This window comes from Trachurus japonicus, chromosome 20 (genome assembly GCF_045865225.1).
Source record: "Trachurus japonicus isolate A0001 chromosome 20, Traja_1.0".
In the NCBI taxonomy this organism is placed as follows: domain Eukaryota; kingdom Metazoa; phylum Chordata; class Actinopteri; order Carangiformes; family Carangidae; genus Trachurus; species Trachurus japonicus.
In genome coordinates, this window is record NC_140926.1 from 9,424,017 (window position 1) to 9,440,950 (window position 16,934).

General features: G+C 41.7%; 2 protein-coding genes across 4 annotated transcripts in view; one reads left to right on the plus strand and one right to left on the minus strand.

Moving 5' to 3' along the window:
- The window catches only part of bmp6 (bone morphogenetic protein 6), a 47,481-nt gene extending 43,760 nt beyond the window's left edge, over positions 1 to 3,721 (plus strand). For both annotated transcript variants that reach the window (XM_085763752.1, XM_085763751.1), the window contains 3 exons: positions 977 to 1,053; positions 1,585 to 1,695; positions 2,104 to 3,721. In XM_085763752.1, the coding sequence (XP_085619878.1) occupies positions 977 to 1,053; positions 1,585 to 1,695; positions 2,104 to 2,253 (338 nt within the window). In that variant the 3' untranslated portion in view covers positions 2,254 to 3,721. The remainder of the gene's footprint in view (positions 1 to 976; positions 1,054 to 1,584; positions 1,696 to 2,103) is intronic.
- A 12-nt stretch (positions 3,722 to 3,733) lies between these two features.
- txndc5 (thioredoxin domain containing 5) lies at positions 3,734 to 11,144 on the minus strand. Of its 2 annotated transcripts, none has more exons than XM_085763750.1 (10): positions 10,916 to 11,144; positions 9,473 to 9,625; positions 8,959 to 9,064; positions 8,771 to 8,867; positions 7,887 to 8,002; positions 7,441 to 7,527; positions 7,033 to 7,179; positions 6,612 to 6,694; positions 6,287 to 6,416; positions 3,734 to 5,769 (listed from the first exon to the last, which is right to left on the minus strand). In XM_085763750.1, exons 1-10 carry the CDS (start codon positions 11,104 to 11,106, stop codon positions 5,647 to 5,649), a joined length of 1,233 nt encoding a protein of 410 aa, XP_085619876.1. In that variant the 5' UTR covers positions 11,107 to 11,144; the 3' UTR covers positions 3,734 to 5,646. The 2 variants fall into 2 exon arrangements, with proteins under 2 accessions (XP_085619876.1, XP_085619875.1); XM_085763749.1 differs by having other exon boundaries at positions 7,027 to 7,179.
- Between the last annotated feature and the right edge of the window lie 5,790 nt (positions 11,145 to 16,934).

Consider the following 16,934-nt stretch of genomic DNA (forward strand, 5'->3'; position numbering starts at 1 on the left):
GTGAAGGTCTCCGCACAGTAAATCTGTTAAATCCAAATGCTCTTTGCTGTTGAAGACTCTGGCAGGTCAGTCAGTCCACAGGGAGCCAGGATGAAAACATGTGACCTAGTATTTGTGTGTATCATTTGCACACACACACACACACACACACACACACACATACACACACACATGCCGTGCGCATATAAACTCTGCATTTCCACATTAGCACACATCCAGCGAGCTGCCTTTCCTTTTGGAGAGGAAGGAATCTTAAACTGGGGAAACACCTGACTGTATGTGATGATTACAGACGACCTCGTGACCTCATCCTGCCACCGACTGTCCAGACCGCTTCACCTTTTCATTTCCTGTCGCTTACTGAATTGATGTAGACGTAGCTTTCATAGCTCTATTCTGATTGGTTGGTTGATAAGTAGCTTTAATCTGATTGGTTGATTTGTTACCGTATTCCGAAGTGGATTTGTAGCTCTATTCTGGTTGGTTGCTTTGTAGCCATATTTTTTTAGTCTTTTCTTGTTTTTAGGGTAATGTTTTTTTAGTTTAATTAACTTCAACTAAGCAATAACTCTTCTAGGCTAAACCTGGAATCAAAAACCTTTGTTAAAACCGTCAAAAGCAGCAGTTATACTGTAAATATAAGATTTTCTACCAAAATATTAAACTTTTTTATAACAAACGTTGCATTTTTAGTAAGTGCTGCCTCTGCCAACCAGTAAAATTTCACTTTACAGACATATATGTGCAGTAAAGACTTAGAAGGAATCCAATAAAAGGTTTTAAGTTTGTTTTAGATTTATGAAATAGGGGTGTATAAACCATTTTTTCCATTTTCCATCAGTTTTATGTCTTTTACTTGACGTCCCCTCACTGATTGGTACATGTAGCGCTACAGTTATCCACGCTGGATGAAAAGAAGTCTGTGCACATTGTAAAGTTGTACAGTTTCCTGATCATTTCTGTGTTTCTCTTGCAGATTACAACAGCAGCGATCAGAAAACAGCATGCAGACGGCATGAGCTCTACGTCAGCTTCAGAGAGTTGGGCTGGCAGGTAGGAAATGTTTCCTTATCCCAAACATGTGTAGAACCACTGATCCTCCCACTCTCTGCTGTTTAGGGCTGATAATGTAATCAGTGTTTACTCAAAGCTACATTCTGGATGCAAACACATTTATATACATTGTATACAGTTTAATGACATAATTTATACACACATCATAAATTCTATGTGAATGGTACAACCAAGCACGGATGAAAAAAAAAGAAAAGAAGAGAAAGTAGCTTGAAGGCATCCAACTATCCAACTGAAGACTTGTGTGTATTTGTGTGAAGAAACAGAAGAGCACAAACAGTGAGATGTTAACACAGCACTGACATCTAGAGGGAGACGGCATATAAATCTCTTTTTCTCACATGGAAAGGGAGCAACGATGCAAAGATAATTACTCTATTATAGTGGAATTATGACACCAGACGTCTTTCTATTGTTTCTAAACAGAGATATGCAGTTTATTAATTTATTAGGGAGTTTTATTTACTTTGATTTGATTGATTTTTTTTTTGTTTGCTGTGTTTCTCTCAGGACTGGATCATTGCTCCTGAAGGCTACGCAGCCAACTACTGTGATGGAGAGTGTTCCTTCCCCCTCAACGCCCACATGAACGCCACCAACCACGCCATTGTACAGACACTGGTGAGGAAATTAACACTACAAGTCGTTACAGTGTTTCTACAGTGCATGATAAGTACTCTTTGGTGGTGCGTTTAGAGTCTGTCTGGGCTTTTAAAGAGTTAAAAAAGAGTGGAGTTTGAAAGCTGTGAGCGTTTACCAAGGTTTCAGGGCCTGACAAATGATGCCACTGAGGTGCATTATGGGGAATGTAGTGGTTTTGGAGCTTGACCGACTCTTGACGTCAGGATATCTTGGCTCGGCCACAAATGGACTGCAGCGTTGTTTATGTAATAAAGCATACACAGTTCATTCTGGATGTGGACTGTGTGGTTTGATGGGGATTGGTGCTGTAGACTAAATGCAGACAGCAGTTTCTAAGTATTTCTTTTCCTTTTTTTTTTCTTTTCTCGCTCTCTCTCTGTCTCCCAGGTGCACCTGATGAACCCTGAGAACGTACCGAAGCCGTGCTGCGCCCCCACCAAGCTCCACGCCATCTCGGTGCTCTACTTCGACGACAACTCCAACGTCATACTGAAGAAATACAAGAACATGGTGGTGCGGGCCTGCGGCTGCCACTGACAACATCCAGGACCGAGTAATGCTTGACTGACAAATGGGTTGGCAAAGGGCCGCAAACCGGAGCAGTGACTCCTGGGTGAGGTTGACCTCAAGTAGACACCGGCTTTTCTGTCCAAAATCCTCAGCCTGCGAAGAATGTCCGCCCTGAAAGAGTATTTACATATCCTGTTTCAATAATTGACCTGATTACATAATTTGTCATCGAGGCATCACCCTAAGTAGGGACCGGTGCAAAAAAAATATGACACCATATGGGTGTCATCCAGAGGCAACTTCACCCTACGACGACGCCGAGTCACCGAGCGGTCTATCACCTTCTCTACTGGCTTTAAAGTGGAGTCTTTTTCTTTCATGGGTCTGCAAGTTGAATGAGTGCTGTGTGTGTATGTGTATGTGTATGTGTGTGTGGGTGAGTGTGTGTCTGTATGTGTGTGTGTTTGGGAGGGGAGGGAGTGTTTAAGTCTGTATATGTGTGTGTATGAACGCCTAAGAGGCTACTGCACCTTCTCCCTCACCGAGAGGAGCAGGGGCAAAACAAAAAAACTGAACTGTTGTGGGACCAGTCCGAGCGCTGCTTTCTTTCCCTTCTCCTACACACACACACACACACACACACACACACATACAGTATATATGTGTATATATATATAGACCACAGTGGATCAGTTCTCAGAAGAGGCTCACGTAATTAACGGATGATGAACAAGCTTCTCTACAGCGCACGACCACAAGATAGTTGGCTCGGCTCGGGTCGGGTGCTATCGCAGCACCAGTAGTCGGTGACATCACCTGGTTAAATGACAGAAAAACGTGTATAAATGGTTCGAGTCCGATGGGAAAACACAAGTGCCCCGTTTCCTTTTCAGTGCAAATGTTAAACCAAACAATCTAAACGCTGAATGAATGATGCATTGGAGTCAGTAGTTTCAGATTTCCTTCCTATTTCCTGATGTATTTTCTTCTCAAGCCATATTTGCCTTCCTAAAATATAATATGGACTGAACCAAAGTGACCGCATGCAATTTTAGTAGCGCAACCCTTCAAATATCACCCCCACCTCCCCCCTTCCTCCTCCTCCAAGTCAATATTTGCCAGGCTCACGCTGGGCTACTTTTCACCAGACTGGTTCAACATGATGCACAATCTGGCTAAACTGATGTTTTTCTGCAAAGAGCCGAAGAATACGGCCTTATCCCTCCGACATACCGCATACGGCCGTTTCCATGTTGCTGCACTCACAAAGTTAACAAACGCTTCCACCCCTGACAACTCATCAAGAAGAGATTGTGGAAAAACATTTAGCGAGTCAAAAACAGACGGCAGAACGGTTCCTGTGCCAGCTTCTTTTCTGAAATTAGCCCTTTTGCTTTTTCAACCCCAAGGGTAAAATTATGTTGAGATTTCTGTCCAGCGGCTACGTTCCTGCCAATTGAACATGTTACTGTGAGCTTTATATATACATATATATCTATATATATACTTTTTTTTTTTGAACATATTTTAATGAAAAACTAATACCAGTAAGAATCAAAATACCTTACATGCCTAACCAATCATAAATTACAAAATATACCTCTGGTGAGCTGCTGTTTACATTTGTGATCATGTTTAGACTGTTTTTTGTAAATACTTGTACATTCTCCGTTTATTTATTGCACCTTTTATTAAAAAGAAATCACATACCTTATTAATAAAGACAAATGCAAAAAAACACAACGTTAAGACTTATTTTTGAAAAAAGTTTTTATTATGAAATCTCATGTTACAACTTGCCATTTATTTACTCTTTTTCTTTTTTTTTGTACAAAATCCATGGGTGGTGCACAACCCATGACTCACGAGGAAAAAAAAAAAAAACACAAACTTGTCGCTGGAGTTCTTTAGACCATGTGCTATCCATAAAAACTTTTACTGACAAATAACTGCTGTGTCTCTGACTGTTTGTGTGCGCAGATTAGACAACGAGTGGTACCCTGCATCATGCAGTGCTTTAAACTTCACCTGGGTCAAAGGGCGTTCGACTTGGATAACTGAGAGTGTGCGCTGCTGAGAAGACTCACACTTTACATTTCTTCTTGGCTGTTGACTGTTGAATCAATTCACCCTGTGTGTATTAAGTTTGGTAAATGGTTATGATACAGGACACACAAAACTAATCATAAATCACAATCACAGTCTAAAAACAGGTGATATGATGTTAGCCAGCCCACCTGGACCCTAAGCTTGAGTCTTAGGAGAACATACGTGTCCTCGTAAAGAGCTGTAGCACAAATCAAAGCAGTACACTCCTATGCCTATGTCTTATGAAATCAACCTTGATACCCTGCTGCCCTCTCCTGCTCCACCTCTTGGTTCCCAACACCTTTGTAATGTGAACAACATACAGAAAAGAAAAGAAAAAACCCTTTTTATACTATGATTTTTTTTAATTTTTTTTTTTACATTTGAGGGTCATGAAAGGACACTTTTGGGGAAATGACCTGCTGATGACCTTTTCTGAGTTTTTAGAAGTTCAGTAATAAGAGATAATGGAGGAACATGGTCCCGGCCTGAGTCGCTGAATCCTTGGAGAGCAGAGAGGGAGGTGACTGAGACCACAGGGGTCGGAAATGGACTGGAGAAGGATGATGATGCATGAATACGTTTCTTTACATTTCAATGGAGCATGAGAGGTTGGTTTGACCTGATCTTTAGTTTCCTCCGAGTCACCAAGAGAAAATATGAAGTCATTTCCCCGTGCCATGTCAGACTCCTGTGACGACAATAACGCCTCTGTTAACGCTCTCTCCAGCCTGCACGCGCGTTTCCCTGAGAGTTAAGTCAGATAGGCCATTACTGGCATGGATATGAGGTACCCTCAACTTAACACTCAAATTTCACAGCCCCTTTGAATGACAGTACCGCACCGCAACATTAATGGCTCATGATTTAACAAACAGATCCCATGTATAAAATTTTGCATTTAAAAAAGTCAAACAAGTTATTTTAAAGTGGAACATTTGGCCGTCAGTGCTACTTTTTTTTTTTCTTTCTTATAATAAACATTACTTGTGTCAGGTTCTGATCATTTAGAAGTGCTTGCAAAGTGGGTGTCAGACATATTGCTTCATTTACAGACCCAACCAGTACAATGGTAATCGCCATACAAGGAGATCTGGGGATGGGGCAGCAGCGATGAGAAATACACCGACAACCTTAACACTCTACTGAATCATCCTATCCTTGAACACTGGATTAAGAACAGACTGCGTCGGTCTGCCATTGGCTGATTCCTTTCTGAAGAGAACCTGATTGGAGAGAGATAAAGAAAGATCTGGCAAGTGTATGAGAGAGAGAGTGGTGTCCTACTGGCCAGATATGCAGTGTGGGCGCTGACTCTATTGGTGTTTTTTTTTACAGCTCGTCTCTCGCCTGCCTCATCACGAAGCCGTGAAGGCTCTCCAGGTCCCTGCCGCCGTGATGCTCGTCGCCCTGCTCGCCCGCTCTGAACATGATCAACGTGGGGTAACCTCGCACCTAGAGAGAAAGAGAAACAGAGGACAGAACAACAACGGGGGATTATTCAATGTGCTTACTCAGACAAACAAGAGAAAAAGGAACAAGCTGGGGCAGGTTTTTTTTGTATTTTGGATCAGCACCAAGGCAATATCTGGTAGACGGAGAAGTGGCACCAACAGGAGCGAGCTGGAGGCTACAGATGACTAAAGATCATGTTTATCTCGAGAGATGTACGGGTGTTTTTTTTTTGGATGCCCACACATATGATCTGACTTGTGTTAGTTGGCCATTTACCAAATTCATTCTGGTTTCCAGCTTCAGACCAGAAGGCTGTGTGGAAGCATTTCAATGTATCATAAAGATTAACACTGATTTAGAGCAGAGGAATAGTGTCCTTGAACAAAAGGCAAATATCTGGCGCATTTCCCCCCCTTTTTTTGGGACATCACTGCTGATTTTTAATTTCATTTTTTAGGACAAGGACATCGGTGTCACTGCTCTCTGTCATTTTAGTCAGATCCATCCACACACTTACAGAGTACTTGTTGCAGAGTGTGCGCTCAATCGTGCAGTCCACTTTGGCTATCTTGACATCAGTGAGGCCGGGAAACTCTTTCATGGAAAGATCCTCCCATGTTGGAGCGAGGTTCTTACAGTGGCCGCACCTACAGAGCAGAGAGGAGACAGGGAAAGGTTCGACTCAGATTAAGATTCAGTCTTTTAGTATTTGATTCAATTTCTTATGCAGGCACTTTATGAATCGTACAAGTGTATCAATTCAACTTAGAACAACAGGCTCATTGAAATACATGAACATAATTCTGTACGATTTAAAGTCACTCATTCCACATACTGCTTACCATGGGGCGTAGAATTTGATGAAGGTGAAGCCTTTGGCCACCGTCTCATCAAAGGTGTCCTCTGTCAGGACCAGCACACTGGACTGTGGACAGGACAGGAAAAAAAAACTTGTTATTAAAACTACTCACTTGTACAGAGCTACATTTACCACACTAAAAGCACTGTCACTTAAAAGAGTCTGTCTGTTAGCAATGAATCAGCTTAATTTTACAAGGGTGGTTTTAAAAACCTATTATTAGGGATAATCTGTATAAAACAGCACCACTGTGTGCAGCTACTATTGCCCATCTGTGGATCCATGGTACCAGCTCAGACATGTTATGCAAATGTTCCAACAAAACCCAGAAGAAATACACATAGAGAACGTGAAATAAATCTGCGTATGATGTTGTTTTTGTTGTTGTTCTTGCTCACACTCACCTTAACCTCCTCTTTCTCTGGTTCGGGGATCTCGTTTGCTTTTTGGTCCTCGCTCGGTTCCTGCTCCTCAGCGATGGCAGCCTTCAGCTGGTTGTCCACAAAGTCTTTGAAAGAGTCCAGATCTCTTTTGCCTTTGTACTGTTCTGTCTGTAAGAAGACACACACACATGCAATTAATATGAGCAAACTAATAAAAAGAAGAACAAAGCATTGGTGATTTATTCTAATGTAATAAACACTTTTTTCTGCTAAATATTTATCTTTAGCCATCTCAATGTGATGTAATGTCATAAAAGCAGTTTGCAGTAACTCTTGGGTATTGCAGAGAAGAGAAAGTTTCAAATAACTGAGCATGCAGAGTTTATTTAAGAGTGCACAGTTACAACCAGTCCAAACATTTCTTCATACCTTCTGTCCATTGTGGAAGAAGAGCAGAGTGGGATATCCTCGTACACCGTTGTCAGAACACACCTCGTAGTGCTGCGTGCAGTCCACCTGGGCAACACATGAATGAACATGTGTTACACGTTATCAAACCCATGATCACAAATGCAAACACCCACTCTGCAAATTTGCTTAGGAAGAGCTTGTTTAACAATGCAGGATATAAAGAGGTGGCTTTTTATTTGACCAACAGATAACTGGAATGCAATACCTTGAGTGTTGTAAAGTTATGTGCAATGTAAAGTAAATGGAGCACAGGCCTTGTGTCTAAAAAGGCAGCATTAATATATTATAAAGTACAATTATGTTGGGAGTTGCCCTGATTTCACCCCGCTCACATTATGTGGTAGTAATTATGTTTATTTGCAGCAAGAAGCCTGTGAATCTGCACACAATCTGAATGACCAAACCTTTCCGATCTTGACATCATCAGAGTGCTCAAAGGTGGTGGCCAGCTGTTCCCAGGTGGGGGCCATGGCTTTGCAGTGACCGCACCACGGGGCGAAGAACTTGACGAAGTGCGCACCTGAAAACAGAAGAGAAGTCATGTAAGAAAAAGAAACTGCAACTAAGTAACAAGACGATTCAATACAAATAAGTAAATGTTAGGTGTGTGTATCCATTTCCATGTGAACATAAAAACACAATTGCAAATCCTGTACTAAAGGGAGGCTGAAGAAGTTTATAGGTTCATAATTTTCATCGGATGGAGCAAAGACAAAAGCTAAATCCGCTACGAACTCCACACAGCTGCTGGAAATGAAACTGTACACCTCTTATCCTGAGGTTTTACGCAACCAATTACACAATGTTTATTGCAGCTCTGTTGCCAAGATGTGAAGGTGGGACCTATAAACAGTTTTAAAAAATGCCTGTGTCACATCCTGCATTTTTTTTCTCCCCCATCTCCAAACACGAATAATTTATTTTTCTTCAAAAAACAAAACATTCAACTTTGGCAGAGCTTATAAAATGTAATTCCACGGAGACAATTATAATGAGCACTGTTTATTTTTGAAGCCGTGGTGTGAAAGTCCAGAAACATATTGCGCCGACTTGACACTTGGGATTGTGACTCAGGTACTTGTCAGTTATGTTAATCAAGGCAATGGAGCGTTTCCATTCTATAACAAAGGATGGAGAAACAGTACGCAGTGTGTCTGAAAACTTAAAAAGTTCAAAAATGAAGACAAACAGAGATAATTTCTCTGTTAAGGCAGGATACAGCTGTCTAAATACACAAGATAAAATTGCATAACTTTTCAAAGAAGCATATTTCATACTTAATCTTTACCTTTGGATATATGGCTCTTGAAGTTGAGAGCAGTGAGCTCATACATGCCCTGTTTGGGCTCTGGGGCTTTGGGAGGCTCCTGTTCAGTCTCTGGTTCCTGAGGGACACACACGAACAAACATCTATGAGCTTAACTGTTTAGCACAAGTGTTACTGGTTTATCACGTAATTAAATGAGCGCAATTCACCGAAGGCTCTTCCTGGAGTGTCTTCAGCATCCACGTCTCCAAGGACTGCAGATCTCTGGGTCCCTGATACTTAACTGCTTCCTGGTCTGGCTTAAACAATTTCAGCCTAGACATAACACACAAAAGAGAAAGAAAAAAAAACATTTTTCAATTGAATGAATTGTATTATGGCAGAGTTATGACTCCTGTCTATAGTTCGTCATTTCAAACTATAGGACCTGGTGATGTTTTGCTATACAAACTCTGTTAATCATTACCCAGAAACTGCTGTGTTTGCAGGTATAGCAAGCAATAGGCAGGATTTAAGAGGATGTAATGATGATGCTCTGAGAATATTCAACTTAATGCAGGTCAATGTGTCACTTCTCTGTCAATCAGTGATGAATATTAGTGTTTATTTGCAAATATCACAGCTGCTCTGTCATTTTCCACCGTGGTTTCCGTTTCTGTTAGTTTCCGTTTCAGCCTCATTCATGCTAATTTATTTAATAGCTGACGTGGCTCTTGTACTTACGTGGGGTATCCTCGAACCCCATGGACATTGGAGCAGAACTTGGTGTCCTGGACGCAGTCCACTTTCACCACGTACGCAGGGGGTTCGTCCATGCTGTTGTACTTGTCTGCCAGTTCATTCCATGTCGGCTGTAATCTCTGGCAGTGGCCGCACCTGAACACAACAACACACAGTGGATTTAGACAGTTTTCAGATGGCGTTACCTTTATCATTCTGTTAAATTGCAGCCTTCTGCAAATCTATTAAAAAGGACAACCTGAAATGTCACACTGACAAAATGTTATGTATTCAGGCGCTTCATTGAATTCATAAATGGTGGGTTTTCTGCACACGGAGATAAGGATTTTCTGTCATTCTCCTCCACTAGTTCTGGACTGATTAGGGACAGTCAATAGACAGCAGAATATATATATATTTTTTTTTTACAGGGGATTTGATAGAGTTCAAGTCAGTACTCTTGTTGGACCGCTCAGGGACATTTACACAGCTCTTCTTAGTGCCTCTCATGTGTTGTTTTGACTGTGAGCAAAGTCACTTTCCTGTGGGAGGTGAAGCTCAAGCGCAGTCTGAGCTCCTCCTAAGCACTTTGGATCAGGTTTTCCTGAGGGATAACTCCAACTGTAACTTTGTGCTATTTAGCTTTGCCCCCCAACACAGCATGATGCTGCCACCACTAAGCTGCAGCGTTGGGTTGATTTAGCACAGATAATGAGCAGAGTCTGGGTTTTATTTTATTCATTTTTTATATAATGACAGCTTGTCTTTTTTTCCCTGAACTTTCATGTTATTTTTTTTCCCTTTGCTTCAAATGACAGTCAAATGTAACATCGTGTCCTCTGGTGAGATCCTGGGACTCCCCCCTGAAGGTCCTTGGAGGTTCGTGAACCCCACTTTTAGCACCGCTGACGTCACGCCGGTCAATCAGTGCGTGCCACGTAAGCTTCCCAAACTACAACTTGGCACGGTGACTGATTGATTTTTTTGGCGTTAGCAGTGGGATGAAGCACAAACCAAGCCGACAAACTGTGTTTTAATGTTTCAGACCGCACTGAGCATTGACTCTAAAAAGTTTAAAACCCAGATATTTAGAGATAGCGAGCTGTTAGCACGGACGGACGGAGGCCCGGTGCGCTGCAAACGTTCCAAACCGTTGGGGGGCTACCGTTGATTTGAAAACTGCTCAGCTACGCTAGTTAGCCGCTATGCTAACTGTACGGGTTAACCAATTGGGGGACTGTGCACGCAACTAGCTCGCATGCTAACTAGCTTGCCGGCTAACATACCGCTTTGCTTACCGGTAACTATTACGTGGAAGAGCAGCTTTATATATTTTTTTTACTGTGCATTTGGGACGTATTAAAGTGAAGGCTAATGTCACTGCCGGTTAAGTTTATTTCAGTGTCGTCTGGGGGAAAAGAAAAAACTTGGTAACTGTTCACTTACCATGGGGCGTAAAACATGACAAAGTGGGGAGCGGTGGGCACCGCCTCGTTGAACATCTCCACCGTGTATGAGTGCTTGGCATGCTCATCTTCCTCTGCGTCCGCGTCGCAGAACACACTGGCGAAAAGCAGCGAGGAAACATAAATAGTTAAGAAGAAGATGCGGGGCGTGCAATTCAGTGCTGGAGCCATTGTGAATCTCTCTCGGTGGCTGAGGTGTCCCTGCTGGTGTAGCCGTGAAAAAGACTTGACTGTGAGCGGTGCACGCCCCTCTGGCAGGCTCCATTCAGCGGAATGTGAACTCTGGATGGGACACATACATATGGAGATTCCCGTAGATCCACCTGGGTTTGCAATCAGGATGTTGTGTAGATCTGTGGCAGGCAGGCAGGCAGGCAGGCAGGCAGGCAGGCAGGCAGGCAGGCAGGCATGCAGGCGCTTTGCAACTCTATCCAACCAGACGGTTCAAACAAGTGTCAGTCTCTTTGATCAAATATGGTTATCAAATATTGAGCCTGTGTGTGGTTAAATCTCACTGGATGGGAGATAATGCATACATAGTATAGCCTACTGTATAGGCCTACTGTAAATTTAAGAAGATGCAGTGAATCAAACCTAACATTAATGGATGCTATGTTTTTGACCCAATTAAACCATCTTTGTGTTGATTATTTTGCATCATATTAAGTGTCAATCAAAGTCATAAGAGTCAGTCACCTTAAAAAAAAGAAAAGAAAAGGTCAAGCCAGAAAAAAATTGGGAACCCAGCTGACTCCACTTGTGTATACTCTGTAAAGTAGGTAAGATGCAATGAATTAAACCTACATGCATATGTGTAGGCCTATCTGACCTAGTTGCAAGGTATGTATTTAATCATCTTTGTGGATTTTTGTGTTGATCATTTGCATCATCCCATCAACTGTCAAAGAGTCAGCCCTCCAAAGACGATAACAGATTTCACTACATTTCACTACAAGTTGATTAGCAAAATCATAAAGTTATGAAGATGCCAGAGAAAACTGGGAATCTGACTCCTGTTATGCAGTGAATTAAACCTAGCCTACATAATGGATATGTATATTTGACCCTCTTAAATCATCTTTATGGATGTTTTTTTGTGTTGGATATTTGCAACATCCCATTAAGTGTGTCAATCAAAGTCTAAAGTCACCCAAACAAATTTCACTACATTGTTTTTCTTTAAAGTTGATTTGTAAAATCCTAAAGTTATAACACCAGCGAAAACTGTGAACCTGACTCCACTTTTGTTAGTGTTGTATAGGCTACTCTATACTGTAAACTAGGGAAGATGCAGTGAATTAAACCCACACAACTGGATGCATACATGTATTTGACCCAGTTGCAGGGTGTTTATATACTAATCATCTTCGTGGATTGTTGATTATTTGCAGCATCCCATGTGTCAACCAAAGTCTAAATAGCCATTCACCCAAAGGTCACAGGTTTCACTACATTGTTTTTCTTTAGAGTTGATTAGCAAAATCATAAAGTTATGATAACATCAGAGAAAATTGGGAACCTGACTCCACTTTCGTTAATGTGAACCAAACATTTATCCATCTATGTCAAATACTGAGTTAGAGTTTCAAAACATTTCAATACCAAAGTCTGACAGAATATAATTTATTATCATTATGCTGTGAAAACAAAGCATTATTCTGAGTTCATAGTGGAGATAACCATGGTACATCCCTACATAGCTACATAGGTTAACACATAGTAGCCTACTTAACATAGAGTAAAACTCAAAATGTGAACTATTTGTGAACTTTAAACGTTTGAGAGATGAAATATTATGAACATAGACTGTGGATTAAGAGAGCAAAAAGTTACCATTTTGGTTTGGTTTGGTTATCATGCCAATCCAACTATTCATAGACAGGCAGACTACCCAAGGCTAACACATTATAGGCCTACTTAGGATGATATATATGATCATAATGAAGCTTCAGATGTGAAATAAAACTTTTATTGTTAAAGAGATGAGATATTATGAACATAAACTGTGGAATAAGATAACACAAAGTTATCATTTTGGTTTAATGGTAAAAAACAAAAGTATGGGCGCTAAGTTTAGGTCTCACATCTCTGATGACAGATGGTTAACAGTTAAATACGGTATGAGTCAGAGTTACCTCCTCATCATAACTATAGAACATTTTTAGGCAAATACAATCAACCCAACATAGTGCCTCTTGTGGGGGCTGTATGCTCGTGTAATGGCGACGGTGGATATAAATTATGTGTCTATCTATTCCCACAACGCAGTGTGCGTGTGTGTCTGTTCCCAGAGAAGCAGGTACCTGCTTTCTCTTTAATCATCCCCCCTTTTTCTTTTCATCTGGACAACAGGAAGAGTGGGAGGAGGAAAGGAAGAGGTTACAGAATGGAAACAGAAATGCTGCCAAGCTCTATGGTAACGTATATAACACCGCTCCAGACCGTCAAAGGCCTTTTATAAAACCAGAACCCATCATGCATAGACAGTGTATGAAGTGTCATGTATGTACACTGATGTATATGCACACACACATTATATGTATTCTCTATATGTATACACTAAGTAGCCTAACTGACTGAGTTGTTTATGAAGTTTTGTGTGTGTGTGTGTGTCAGTGCTTTTGAGGCAGCTAGTGCAGGTTATGCCCCACTGTTCCCTAGACAACCATTAAAATTCCACTGTTATACACACATGCACGCACACACACATGCACACGCACTCACACATTGTTTTGCCCACAGGGAGCACAGGCATTCAGGGGAGAAGCAATATACTTGTAAGAGACTCCCTCACAGAGGGAGATGATGCTACACTGACCCTACGGCTGACAAGAGACAATCTGATCTTTAACCCGTGGCTGTAAAAACCTGTGGGTACGTTTTTTTTTTGGTTTTTTTTTACTTTGAAGAACTTCATGAAATGATGGCGGAGTCGGGGCCGAGTCCAACATGGCCAGTTTGTTCTATCACAACCACAAGATGAGGATTCAGTATGCACAACTCTCTCAAGGTCACGCACTTCATGTAGCTCTCCACAGTTCCAAAACAAATTTGTGTCGTCAACCTGTTTGACCGGTTCCAAGAAGTACAGAGCTGCTACTGTATTTGCAGTATTATTTTATCCTACTGGGGTTTGTGATGAGCTGAGTGGACAGTTAGTAATGTGTTGTGTCAAGATGACCTCTTTGACCTTTCAGTTGTAAATGTGTCTCTGCAGCCATGGCCATACAGTATATGCTGCACCTTAATCCTCACCACCCAATCAACCATAAACTGTTAATTAACCACAACTTTACCCTATTAATTAATATTAATTGTTATAAACAGCACAAACCCAGACAGGTTAGAACCATAAAAGGCAATAGAGAGAGAGAAAACCCTCCTCCAGACTAGAATCAGTGCATATAATCGGCTTTATGAAAACCTGCTTTGCATCTGTTTCATCTTGTGTGTTCCCAAACTTATTTCAGGGCTGCACTCCCTCTTACTGCTCTGAGAGCAGCGCGCTCTCAGCGGAGGGTGTACAATAACACTCCTCCTCTTAGCAGCTGTGGACAACCTATCACAAATCGTATCTATTTCAAATTGGTGTCTGCTTTTCAACACAGCCAGGGAACACACTGAGAACCCCTTTAAAGAAGACTTTCAGGAATATTTCAGGGGGCTCTGTCTGACTAAATCCAATTCTGTCATGTAAACATATGGGAATTACCCTGTTGGAAACTGTAGTAATGATTTCAGCACCGTCTATCCCAAAACTGGACATCGTGCAAAGCCAGACGTGTTTCCATTAGGAATACAGAGACAACTCATGGTCATGAGTATCGTATCCGGGACACAGGATGTGACCAACGGAGGGGAACCAATGTCATTTGCAGACAGCTTACTGGAGCCACTTCAGCAGGCGCCCGTGCTGGGAAAAGGCAGCAGAGAAAAGGTTCTCCCACATGTTTGGAACAATCCCAGAAAAAAAAAAAAAAAACATTAAGATGATGGAAATCGGTAAGCACCTTGTCTTTTCATCTGGGTGGCTAAAAAGAGGGAGACCAGGGGTTCCCAACCTGTGGGCCTGGGCCTACTGGTGGGCCAGGAAGGCATTGCAAGTGGGCGGAAAAATCATTTGCGTGTTAATTGTAAGAAATTGCAAAATAACAAATGCAATAGAGGGAGGAATAATGGATATGGATTACCTTGACGACTCCTGCTGTATCCCAAGTGTTACATGGTTGAATGCTTTCTGGCGGATTCAGGATTCAGGACTAGTCCATTCTCCTGAGGAAGCCACAATATTGGAATAATCATATTTTCCTACAAGGCTTATTCACTCTCTGGGTTATTTCTGCTCTTCCTGCTGGAAGCTCCACAAAGAAGCTGTAAACAAGCTACATATGTCAGGAGCAATTGGAAATGACCTCGCTTAGGTGCATTTGTTTTTTTTCAGTGGACAACCATGTAAATAAAAGTATTCAGAGGCTGTTTTTTTTTTTTTCAAGCATCATGAAATTCAATCATCACAAAAAGATCATAAAAAGCAGCAGTGCATGGATTACAGCACCGGGGGATTCAATAGGATTATGCGCTAAAAGAAACATTAATTCACTGCGAAAGCCCAAGGACACACTGGAGAACGCCTTGTAAACTTAACACGGTTTAATGATGGGATGGGGAAATAAACAAAACAGTTAACTGACGTCCCACACTATTTGCTGAATTCCTTTTACAGAGCGACATCCCATCACAGCTCTGGGAGAGGCATTGTGTTGGTCTGTCCATCTTTTCATCCACCACTGTGGTCCTTTTGTTGTTTTAAATGAAATTCGGTGATCCCCCAAACGCTCCATCCAGCACCATCATTATGGTAATATATTTAAATTCTCGTAAAATATGGTTCATAATGATTTTCCCATAAGTCTCTGCTGTGCTCATATGGTCTTAATTAGGGAATACTGGCATGTGAACATGTAAAATACGTCTTAATTGACTCTCTGATCCACTTTACACATGGAGAACGGTGCCTGTGCAAGTTGTAAGATTCACCTGCCATTTACTTTCTCGTCTATTTTCTAAAAGTAGCACAGTACCGCACTGTGTTGAACGCTGAAACAAGTCGCCCGCGGTGGCGAGACATCACAGGTGGTGACAGGGCCCAACTTGACTTAGCGGCGGCCTTCCTCAGACACTTCTTGGTCCCGTGCCATCACTGTAAAAGCCCCACTTCCTGCTGGTAAAGCCATCAGGATATACAGTCCAGAGTGTGAGGGGTTTGAGGTGAGGCGGAGAGGAGGAGGGAAGGAGGGGAAGAAAGAGAGAGGGAGAATATTGTAGATAAAGGAGAGGAAGGTAGAGAACCAGGAGTGTGAGAGAAGATGAGAAAAGAGGACCTGGACATGGATATCCTGTTATTTCCAAATCGTATGCCAGCCACTTCAATCTCCTGCACAACACGGCTCTGCATCGCAAATAAGTCATTCTGCTCCAAGGCCTTTGGATCCTTTACGTGTTATATTTATTATATGTAATCTTTTAATTAACCATCGTTTAAAGAAATTATGCATGTATATATTTAGTGTGTTTGAGACGTTTATGTCCTTCACAATCCGGCTTTCAAAGGGGGTTTAGAGAAACATTAATCTATCACCTGCAGCATTATAAAACAGTATATGTGATGCTAATTAATATTGTGGTATAAATAATGACACAGAAATCCTTGAAGCCCACACATTAAAGAGCATGCAGTCTGCTGGAGTGTCCTTGAGCAAGACATTGAAATGCAACCAACTCTTATGGGGTTCCTGTTTGTACCCGAGCCCAGCCTCTGAAATAGAAAACAGGATTTCCCAACAAAGATCAACAGAGGATGACATACACTATTTTTGTCCAAGAAAAGCTTTCGCTTACATGCGTCATGCCTCCAAACATGATTGACAACCTACACATCAAACAGCTGCCATAAAGGCCCGAAGCTGTGAGGAAAGTAGGGCTCTCAAGTGATATTTCAG